Source organism: Berghia stephanieae, chromosome 8, assembly GCF_034508935.2.
Source record: "Berghia stephanieae isolate SIO BIC M18660-M18661 chromosome 8, UCSD_Bste_1.3, whole genome shotgun sequence".
Classification (NCBI taxonomy): Eukaryota; Metazoa; Mollusca; class Gastropoda; order Nudibranchia; family Aeolidiidae; genus Berghia; species Berghia stephanieae.
Window position 1 is genome coordinate 24911014 of NC_088367.1, and position 12500 is coordinate 24923513.

Here is a 12500-nt window from a genome sequence, read left to right on the forward strand (position 1 = left end):
CAAAAAACAAAAAAAACAAAAAAAAAAACAAACAAACAAAAAAAAAAAGCAAAAAAAAAAAAAATAATAATAATAAAATAAAATAACAATAGAATTATAACTTCATCATTTAATACCCAGAAAGGCATGCCAATTATATCTCTGTCGTCCGTCTAGATCTTAAGTGATGCATGAATCCTTTTATTGTTTTGTTTTGTTTTTATTTATTTTTTGTTGTTGTTGTTGTTGTTATTTTTTGATTCAAGAAGTGTTTTGACCACGTTCCATTTTTGATCTTTTTCAACGCTGTCATATTCATTTTTTGTTCAGAGCTTTATTTTTACAGTCCACAGCTTCTAGCAGCTTAGTGTCATCTTAACCAGGTGCTTCTATACTATAATATAATTTAAAAAGAAGATGACACACTGTAATCAATTGATAAGTTGACTCATTCAAGATTAAAAATCCAATCTCACTGACTGTCTTTGTCGACGGGGGTATATTATAGATTAAGAATCGATAAAGATGTGGATGAATACTAAGACTTAGAGGTGTGGGTTACATTATTACAAGCTGTCGCTACCTGGCTATTAGCTGTCGTTTAGTATAAGATGTTGTTTGGAGGTTGCGTGTATGTTTTCGCGCGTGTGTGTGTGTATGTGCGTGTATATGTGTGTGTGTGTGTGCGTGTATATGTGTGTATGTGCGTGTGTGCGTATATGTGTGTGTGTGTGTGTGCGGCTATGTGGTCTAGTGGTATGATTTTCGCCTTCAGATCGGAAGTTCCATAGTTCGAGACCCCCTCTGAGCGGCGCATAAAAGAGTCCTTAGAAACGGCTCTTTGCCAACAATGTCTCACCATAATCGGGTATAAAATGATTACCTGGCCGTTAACAACGTTCTCTCTGTTGTAGTAACGCCTAACACATAGTTTTATGTGTTGGTCCGTTATACTACCGTACGATAATGTTGTGAGCTTCTTAGCCAAGCGCATACTATCTATAGCTGAATGTTTTATTCAAGTCTATCACAAACGCATTCAGTTCTGTGGATTCTTTTTTCTTTTTATATCTAATTTAAGAAAAATGAGATTAGCAAGATGTTATCTGCCTTACTCTGATAAACATGTATTTAAGATTTTGGCCAGAAAACTCGTCCTTCTAATATCGATCGATTAAACTGACCCAAATCTTGGCAAAAACTCTCTGACCTGGGCCCGCTTTTTATGAACGCGAACTAGCGCTTTGTCTCTGACTTTAGTCAAGGACTTTAAAAAATATGATTTATGTGTGCTGACCAGCAAGTTCCAGACTAAAATCACGGCACCTTCGGACTAAGTTTTGCCAAGTTTTAGTTCTTTGCTGAGACCGGACTTCTAACTTCAAACTATTAAATAAAATGTTAAATTGTACAGAGATAAAAACAAAAACAAAAAAAACAAACAAAAAAAAAAAACAACAAAAAACAAAGCAAAATAAAAAAAATTGCAATTACGATTTGTTGAATAATTTGGATATTTTACATATTTTGATTGGTTTGTTTTGGTGTCTGTCTGATACTGTTTGTTTCTATATTTAATATTTTATTCTGCATTATTTCATCTTTTAGTTTCCGTTTGATTTAATTTTTTAAATATCTATTTTCATTTTTGCATTCAGAAACAGACAGTCATTTCAATGAAGTCTTCAGATCTGAGAGAACGGTATTGCCATCAGAACCATTACTTGAGAACTCCAAGATTAGCCTGTTTTTATCAACCACTACAATTTCAACTGCTGACAACATCCCCAAATCCAGTTTTGACATTGCGTCCTTTCCAACCTCTCAGTTAAATTCAAGTTTTAGTGCCATTATGTCAGACAAAATTTCCCCTTCTGTATATTTTTCTCCAGTATATCCTGAAACGCGAAACGCTTTAAACTTTTCTGATACCAATACAGTTTTACAATCAAGTTTACAATATGTAGACATAGATGAAAAACTGGAGAGCAATTCTTTATCAAAATTTCTGCTCCATAGCCATACGTTATCGACCTCTGATCAAAGTACTGTGATTCTAGACCATTTACAGAAATCAGTCGATTCAACTGCACATCATACCAGTTCTATGTTGAGTTCTATGGCAAATGCATTGACCGCTGAAGATGATTCGTTTACACATTCCATTCCACTAGAAAACAAACCTACAATCTCTAGCGTGGAGATTTCTTCAAACAGAGAATCTGAATCTATTTTCTCAGGTGGTAGTGTTGGCAAATCGGAGTCGACAGTGCAGTCCCAGTTAATGCCAACAAGAACGTTTTCGAATTCATTGCTTCCTCTTGAATCTGGCGCGTCGCAACATCAATTAGTGAGGACAACTCTTGAGTCTTCAGAACATTCCAGTCAAGCTACAGATGCAGCTCAAGTACAGAATGCAATCACCAGTGTGCCTATTTCGCCGTCTTTCTCTAGAAGTGTACTTGAGTCTGATTCTTATCTTTCTCAGTTTTTATCTAAATTTTACACTTCATCGATTGATTTGCAAGGAAATGGCCTTGGTGGTTTTGAACACGACTCTTTATCTTTGCTTTATTCTTCTAGAAGTGACGCTTTAAATTTTGATAAAACTATCTCAATTTCAGAATTGGCAGATAACACAAAACATAGTTCATTAGTCGATCTGTCTCGTCTTTCACCTTCCCCAGTAAGTACGGCAATGATAATATCTGAATCCTCAGCTACATTCAAAACAAATCTCAACTCAAAAACAATGTTAAGTAGCAAATATGAATCCTATCCAACTATCTCCCAGGACAACAATCATGGAAACTCAAAGTATGACAGCATACTTGCATCTAATTCATTGAATTCTTCAGATACCCACCATAACAGTGGATTAAGTTCAACATTGGAATTTTTATCTTTCTTTACTTTGGTGGACATTTTGCCTTCCAAATCAGAGTTTACTTCGATGGACATTTTGCATTCCAAATCAGAGTCCTCAAATTCAATGAAACAAAGTTCAGACTTAAGTTTTGTCACAACTATTGAATCAAGCACTTCAATACCACCAGTAAACAACGCTCAAAGTACAGTTGGTTTGAATGGTAGTAATTCACAGGCCCTCTTTAGATCTAACGACTTCATCCAATCATCAGCGACAACTCATAGAACAGAACATGTTGATTCAAACGTATCATCTCCATCCTCAATTTATACAGAATCTAACAACAAGGGAGAACATGCGATGGCATCTTCTAATGAGCAGATGGGAGGAAAAAGTAGCGAGGAAACAATGACGCCGATAGAGAGCAAAACAAAAGAAAGTACCGATTTATCTTTTGGTTCGATTGCTAACTTGAGATCAGCAGAAACAACCAATGGCAATTTACTGTATGAAAGTGATCACTCGAATAAAGGAATAGTTCCAACTCAAGACATTCATTCAAGCACAGGCTCGTTTGTACATATAACCCTATCGAGTTCCTTTCCTCAAATGATATCGGTAGATGTTAGTTCAAGTCCAATTGACACTCAGACTCAAGAAACACAATCAGATTTCGACAGATCTGAAATTTCTTTAAGAGATAGCTCAATTCCCAACATAAGTTCCTATAAATCTATGATTCCCTCAATATCGATTGCACCATCGAGTCCATATCCAAACAATTTATCATTAGATATTAGCAGCAGCGGCGACAACGATTTTCCAATAACTACGTCTATTGTTGACTCCACGTTGGGTAAGAGTCACAGCCTCATATTAAACGGATCGATAAACAGTGTCATAACCGCCACCGAGGTCAAAACAACTAGTCTTGACGAACTCGATACTGCTAGTAAAATTATGGACACTTCCGTCAGCACCATAGACTATTCAGCTGAAGGTCTTATTTCAAAAACAGTGAAAACATTGCCGTCCTTGTATTCGGGATCAACAAACCTTGCAAACGACACCAGTCTCACGGAGAGCTTATTCATGTCTACAGAGGTCAGAAATAATTATGAATCCTCTTTCCCGACGTCATCATTAGTATTCATTAACGGAACTGTGAGTCACCAACCAGAAATGTCAACAGAAAGTACCGCGTCAGGGCAAATAATCATATCCACAGTCACAGTACACAGTCACATAATGATGACATCTGACTTGAATAATCCTATGCCATCTTCCAACATGGCAACCGAAGAAACATCTTTATTGTCAAGTGTAACGAATAGCTCAACATCTCTGATGACTAAGTCGACTCATTCAACGGCAAAAGCGTTTGATTCAAGTTCACAGTCCATTTACGATTCATCAATTAGTATGACAGATGATTCAAAATATACCACAGAAGAAAATTTATTCACTACCAAGCAACCGGTATCAGGTTCAAATACCATTACAGGATCATATTTTTCTGTTGATAATCAAACCAGTCAAATTATCTCATCATCTTTAACTACTGACTCGTATTATTTAACAATGAGTAAACCATTAAATGAAACCGATATGTTCTTAAAAACAGAATCGTCTTCACAAGAGATTCCTTTTTCCGAGTTCAAGGAAAATACAAAAATAAGTCAAACCACACCATTCATTGTATACACAAACGTTGGCATCATTAGCTCTAGATTGTCAAATTTTGAAAATACATCTGAAGTTCAGAATACAGCATCGATGGATTCATCAACGTTTAAGACATTGCTGGTCCAATCAAGTATAGATATTACACCGAATGCAACAATAACCAATGTGGGAGCCACCATTGATGCTAATGATACACTCAAGGCAAGTAATATTGAGCTAATGACAAACTCTACAACGATCTATTCATCTTTCAACATGGAGTCGGACACCTCCAGTTTCACGTTGCCGACACCTTCCATGAGCCTCAATACATTTCCAGATAAAGACAAGAATTCTCTATCACTTCTTATTTCTAACCCGGAACTTTCTTACACAACAGAACTGATTTTGAATTTAACAAATTCGAGATACGTGGAAGAATCATTGTACACTCTGACTTTTAACAGTGATGCGAACTCGACTAAATCCCTTTTAGAGTCTTTCCTTTCTTCAAATATTTTAGGGAATACTCCATCATTGTCAAATACCGACAACTCTTACAATTATGCTGTCAACAGTTCACGAATTACATCTTTTGATTTGTCTCAAAGTCGAAGCATGTTACATGAAACGTCAATAACAAATACATATATATCTAATAACGCATCGATGTATAGTTTTGTTGGCTCCTCTGATACACCCAAAGCGTCAAACAGCATTCAAATAGATATCAATTCTACACATTTATCTTATATGTCTAGTATCGTGGCTGTTCAGTCCAGTACTGAAATGTATAGTTCAGGTAAATCTAGCCCTGCAGAGTACATGTTTAGTGGGAATGTATCTGAATCCTTATCTTCTCAACTAGTAAGCGAGGCAGTGGACAACGTTTTTTCTACAAATCCTCAGATTGACTCAACAGCAAGTTTGGAAACAGATTTTAGTTTTTCAAACAGTGGCAAGATAGATTCAACGGCTGTTCAAAATAGTTATATACAGAGCACAATGATTGCGCCTACAGATGTTTTAAACACCACACATTCTCCAAATAATGATATCGTATCAAGTTCAATTCGACAAGATCTTCTCAATTCCACATCTGAAGTCCTGGAATCATCAAGTATACAGTCAAGCATAGGGCCAACAATCAGTCATTTTGAGACAACTTTGCTTCAAGTGAATAACACCGTCGATGTTATACAATCAGCTCATGGGCATCTTAAGTTTAACTCGTCATATGTTGATTCCCAAGTTAAAACTGTTGTTGAAACAGTCCCGAGTTCAAGTTTTGTAGATTTAGAGCCAAGCACGATGCGAAATAACCTAAGCTTCAGTCATTCGAATTTGGCGACAGGTGTGTTGGTTGATACCCAAACCCAAATGACATTTTCTCAAAGTAATAATGATTTAAAATCAACAATTATACAACACAATGCCAGTTATATTTCAGAAACCATTCATCCAGCTAGCCCACACTTTGAGTTTGATTCTATATATACCGATACGCTGGATACACAGAGCATAGTTATTGGAAACTTTACTCCAACGTCAGTTTTAGTGGAAGAATCAAGTAGGCTAAGTAATTCAAGTTTGAGCCTTGATTCACTACAACAGCAAACGACAATTGATCGAGATAACACCACCTCAATGTTATTAGTCTCCGATACTCTTAAAACGTCAATGAATGACGTATTTCATTCAAACTTGACTGATAGTCCAATTGGCACGGGTGAGATGACACCTTTCACAAATTTTACAAACTTTTTAGATGTGTCACTTAGTGTGAATTTGTCTGCGATTGATATGATTTCAACACCTGTTTTTGATTTATCACAAAGTTTTACTCAATTTACAACAAGCTTTGTATCAAATAATACATCCCTTATAACAAGTTTTCAAGAAGTCTTGACGAATAGCAGTAGCGTGAATTTGACACAAGACGTTAGGTCGACCGCGCTTCTCTATTCGTCCACTTCAACAGAGCTGTCCATGACGATGACCGCGAACAATAACGTGACAATCAGCATTTCCACATCGTTGCTTTCAGAAATCATAATTTCCTCAGAGAAGGTAAGTCAGTATAATATAGAGGTGGACATTTTTAAAAGCGTAATATTATATTCTAGAGTCTCCCGACAAATAAGCAGTAATATATTGGGCACATGTGGCGCCAAATTTACAACATTTGTAATTAACTCACCTTTACGTCTAGAAAATGTTAGTCTTGCACTCTATGCCAGATATAATATTAGACTCGTTGAACAAATCACGATCCTGTCGTACTTTGCGAAGTCCCAGGTTTGAGAGTTGTCTTAATTTTCAAAATGAGAGTAATTTTAATCGATCGATATTTGAGGGGCGAGTTATGTGGCCAAAATTTTAAATAATGTCTTTCCAGAGTACGGCAGTATTGTTTTTTGGACAAGAAAGTATGGGGGAAAAAACAAACACACATACACACGAAAAAAGACAAGATTAAACCAGGTTTCTCTGTATGAAAGATGACTGTCGATCATTTCAGCCATAAGAAAATAGATAGGAACTCTTGAAGAAAAAACAAGAATGTATTTGTCAATGTTTGCATTTTATGGGCATAGAATTTTGTGTGTTTGTGTGTGTGTGTATGTGTGGGTGGTTGGGTGGATCAGAGAGAGAGAGAGAGAGAGAGAGAGAGAGAGAGAGAGAGAGAGAGAGAGAGATAGATTTCAATTAACAAACATACCATGGGAAAAAATCGATGAATAAACGCCCACTAAACAAATGAAATGCTTATGAAGTTGTGGACATCGGAACCAGTGTCTGTATGAGTCGTGTTACCCTTTAATTTGTGGCTACGAGGTGGTTGTTTGACAGCTTTATTAGCGGTTCTTTCCACTGGGATCTACTTTGTAATAATAGAAAGCTAAGGAAATATAACACCTTCAGAAACGATAGCAATGTTAGAATAATAATATTATAATAAACGCATGAAATATAAAGTTAACTTCCTCAACGAAACAAGAAAGAAGTAGTATCAGTGTTGATGATGATGATGATGATGATGATGATGATGATGATGATGATGATAATGTTAAGTTATGGTAATAACGAAAAAGGTGATACTAACGATGATGAATATCATTATCATCATCATCATCATCATCATCATCATCATCATCATCGTCATCATAATCATCATCATCATTATCCCCTTTTTAACTATCATGATAATGATGATGCGATAATGATGATGATGATGATGATGATGATGATGATGATGATGATGATGGTGGTGGTGGTGGTGGTGGTGGTAGTACTGGCGGTATTGGTGTTGGTGGTAATGACAATAGTACAAAATAGCTTGCTGGACAAAAGAAACGGAAATATTTATTTTGTTTACAGGCAAATTAATAGTTTTAAAGATGATTAAATAGATAGCCAGCTTCAGCTTAAATAGGCTACTAAAATTAACCAGTTGACTGCAGTAATAACTCGTCCTTCAAATATCAAATGATTTAAATTACCCTCAACCTGGCAAAAACTCTCAAACCAGGAACACTCGAAGTTGTAAGTAAAGGTAATTCTTTCCAAGGACTCAGCTATGCGTGGCTCAGAGCGGGAGTTGAACTCGTGACTTTCTCATCCGAAGGCGAGTGTCAAACCACATAGCCGCACAATAACTGGCAAGGTAAGGCGCGAACCATTTTTTGATCACAAAATGTGATGTACATTGTGGCCAGGTGGTGTGGTTCGAGTATTGTTCTCTATGCCGGCAAGCTGGAAAGGTGAATAGTTCTCAATAAATTCGACCCAGTCTACAATGATTGGTGAACGTGACATAGCGTAGCCATCGTAAAGTTATAGCCCGACACTGACCAAAAAATGACGTCAATATGCCAGTCTTTTGCCACAAAAGAAAAAACAAATCGTGAGTTGTATCCAATAGTTCAACCAATGAAATAACTCGTTTCCTTGAGCTCTACTAACGACAACTCACTAGAAGCTACACGACCTACGTCAAACTGCCAGTCCCAGAGGGTTCTTGTGTCAGGCTATATATTATGTTAACGATGGCTAGGACATAGAGTTTTGGTTATCTTTTTTGTTAGCTGCAACTTCAAACGTCTGTCGGGAACACATAATATTTTCTTAACATGACTGGCATCAAATGAATGAAGCCGACGTCACTCTTCCCTTTGTTATTATTGTTTTTATACAGCCAATTGGGTGATTATTTCTCACAAAATGTTATCAATATGACTATAGATAGTATGCGCTTGGCTAAGAAGCTCATAACATTGCCATCCGGAAGTATAACGGACCAACACACAAAACTGTGTGTATCCATGAACGTTTATAGTCTGGTTAATACAGTTCAGTGAGCATTACTCATAAACGCGGATGGCAAAAAACAATAACAAAGACCTGAGTGACGTCATCTTCGAACTATCTATATCCGACGAGCGGATGTTATGAGATTTTTTTTTAATCGCACAGCATCAATTTATTTCTCATTCGATATTATGTCCGATAACTGACGAAAAATATGTTTGAAAAGAACTTTCATGTTTACTTCCCTGTAATTATTTAATTTTGTTAGGTCATGACGATGTCATCAAGTCAAATGAAGCCAGCTTTTTCGGTTTTATACTTTAAAAAATAATTAGATAGCAATGTTCATGTTTCTACTTTGGTCTCGACCTGGTATTTTTGGTAGCTAACAACCCTTTTTATGTTGGATGGGTATGACCGACGTTTAAAATATGCAGGTCTGACATCTCAGGGCAATTATAGGCCTAGAGTTTAACATTGCTGTATAATGGAGAATATTTTGCGGCATATTTGAGATTTCCATTACAACAATGAATCCATAATAAATTGGGTTATCAGACCTGCAAATAAGAGCACGTTGGGTATTATCTTTCGAGGCAAATCCAGAAAAGGAAAGAGCTAAAGTTTATTTTTCTCTCCAAATTCCAGTCTCTTCTTCATACTATAATTTTTGTTGTCGGCGTATTTAACATGAATTCCATTCCATATATCCTTAAACATTTAGATTGACACATCTATTCTATAACATGCAGATATCAACAACGCTGAGTCTAATTGTCAATAATATACCATTTTATTCGTATTTCAGTCTGGAGATGTTTCTAACACATTTGATGCGATGTCTACCACAATCGCGCTCAACGAGTCAATGACACCAAACAATACGATTTACAACTCGGGTAAAGCTTTATTTCATTTGATCTTCCTTTTCAATGATGATAATAGTAATAAGCACAACAATTTTTTTACTAGTTTATGCCAGGAGATTATAATTAATAGTCCAGATAAAAAATTGTTATATTCATAGATTTCTCTACATTTTTCATCATTCATTGTCGTCGTCGTTATCATTTCCATCGTCATCGGTATCATCATCTCATCGTCGTCGTCGTCATCATCATCATCATCATCATCACCATCATCATCATCTCCATCATTATCATCATCAGCAGCATCATCGTCATCATCATCATCATCATCATCATCCTCATCATCATCATCATCATCACCATCATCATCATCTTCATCATTATCATCATCAGCAGCATCATCGTCATCATCATCATCATCATCATCATCATCATCATCATCACCACCACCACCAACATCATCATCATCATCATCATCATCATCATCATCATCATCATCATCATCGTCATCATCACATGCAGGCCGATGAATTCATCTTATTTCACATCTACTTTCCTTTACATTTCAGATTATTCTGTTTTCTTGACGCCCGATTTGGAAAGTATGAACGAAACAACATCAACAACAAAACCAGAGCAAACTGCTTCGACTGAAGTAATAAACTCTACAATCTCCCCAAGCACAACATCGTCATCTCAAAGTTACGGAAATTTAACACAAACACCGACACAAGACATTATTTCAAATGATTACACGTCAACAGTTGCAATTGCTAACAGTACACAACATCCAAGTGTGTCATCTATCACGGACGATACGTCAGTGATACAAACAATATCGCCGATAATAAACAACACAGAATTAGAAGAAACAAACTCATTTTCACCAATTCCCTCTTATAAGAGTGAGTCACCTTCATTCATATACGACTACACACCAAGCGAAACTTTCATTTTTTCAACTGTAACAAATCAAATGTCTTTAGAATCAAACAACAAATCCGAAATAGAAATACTATCCTCATCGATCGACTTTTCGAAAACTACATCAATATATTTGTCAACTAATATCACAGCAGTTGATGATTCAATATTCTCAGAAATCAACACATCAAGAACACAACAACTCCCCTCGTCTACTGTAAATATGACGTCATTCCTATTTATTGCTTCTACGGCATACTACACATCAGACATAATGAATGATACAAGTCAAACATGGATAGAAACGCAAAGTTCTTTACTTGTAACTATAAATAGCTTGGACTCAAACTCGTTGTCTCAATATACAGATAACATAACGATAGTTTCCCCGACAAACATTTTCCCATCAACGGTACAAACTACATCAATAGAAGCCTCATTCGTAAGTCTCTTAAATAGTTCAAACTTTGACATTTCCTCAGAACCCCCATTCAATGCAACCCCAACATCTGAAGGCGCCATTAATTCAACAAACGTAGGACCATCTTCAATAAAAAGTTTGCTGTCAGCTAAGTTAAACAGCACGGAGTTTGGTATGTCTTCAGAGTCAACCGTACACATCATTCCAGCAACACCAACAATAGAATCATTTCTTTCTACAGATATCACTCAAGAAACAATAAAACCGTCAACCATTGAAAACGCATCAACTCCTTTATTAGAAAGTTCATATCATCAGAATTTAACATCGGCTTCATTAGTTTTGATGTCCACGTCTTTCCAGGATTGGAATTCCTCTCAACTGTCAGACTCCATATTACCCAGCACCCCTTTTCAAAGTATCCAATCCAGCCCATTGTCTAAATCACTTACAGAGTTACCATCCGTGTCTAATGAGACAATGAGTCAGAAATTTTCAACAATGTCTAAAAATGTTACAACCCATTTCACACAAGCACCATCAAATCTTGGCACGTTTAGTTACACACCAGCTTCCGATTCACCCACAATCAACACAACTATACACTTAGAGAGCAGCCTGCCGGTAGACACAAGTATTATGAGCAGTATTACAATATCAGGCAATGTCTCTTCTTCAATGTTTTTACGGAACGATTCTATTTCAACTACAACAATCCCAACATCAACAACAAATACAAATATGTCAGCCACTTCCATTGTGGACAGCTCGTTAGACTCTTCAATGGCAGAAAGCACAATTTCTACTCAATCAGATTTTCAGACAATCACAATTATCAATACACCTAACTCAACATTAATAGGTGTAAGCTCATCCGTCGAAAAAGTAAACGATACACTATCTACCTCTCAAATCACTCCGGCTTTTCAGAGTACCTTGTCCGCTCTCTCTGAGATTCAATCTCTGACATCTTCAGAGACAATAACTTATGGAATATCATCATCAATTTGGACAAACTACTCGACAAGTTATCCTCCCTCAGAATCTATCAATGAAAATGCTACAACCTTGAATACACTCCCGTACTCATCATCGTCTCCTGCACAGTCAGAATCAATATTTAATTCGACATCACGCAATACAGACATGTCGTCTCTCTCATCCTCTGCTCCACCATTATCCACAAGCTATAAGGAGATACCATCGAGTGAGATATCAGATACGATTGAAATGAATTCTTCTACTTCTGAGAACAACAAAAGCTCGAAGACAACAGTTGTAGGAGATTCTTCTTTTTTGATTGATTCAACAACAATAGCCCTATCCACAACCACCACAACACCGGAGTCCTCGAGTATGCTTTCAGAATCGCTTAAAATACCTTCAATAATTTCTCCCACAACTTCCTCTCCCCAATTATCTGAGTCAAGCATCGAAGAGTCTTCATCTATCATCTCAATAT

The 12500-nt window shown here is 36.6% G+C and overlaps 1 protein-coding gene across 1 annotated transcript in view; it reads left to right on the top strand.

Moving 5' to 3' along the window:
- The window catches only part of LOC144978424 (uncharacterized), an 87337-nt gene that overhangs the window by 34171 nt on the left and 40666 nt on the right, over positions 1-12500 (top strand). The window contains exons 3-5 of the mRNA XM_078924456.1: positions 1638-6583; positions 9633-9723; positions 10263-12500. The exon at positions 10263-12500 is cut by the window's right edge and continues 159 nt beyond it. Coding sequence (XP_078780582.1) covers positions 1638-6583; positions 9633-9723; positions 10263-12500 — 7275 coding nt within the window. The remainder of the gene's footprint in view (positions 1-1637; positions 6584-9632; positions 9724-10262) is intronic.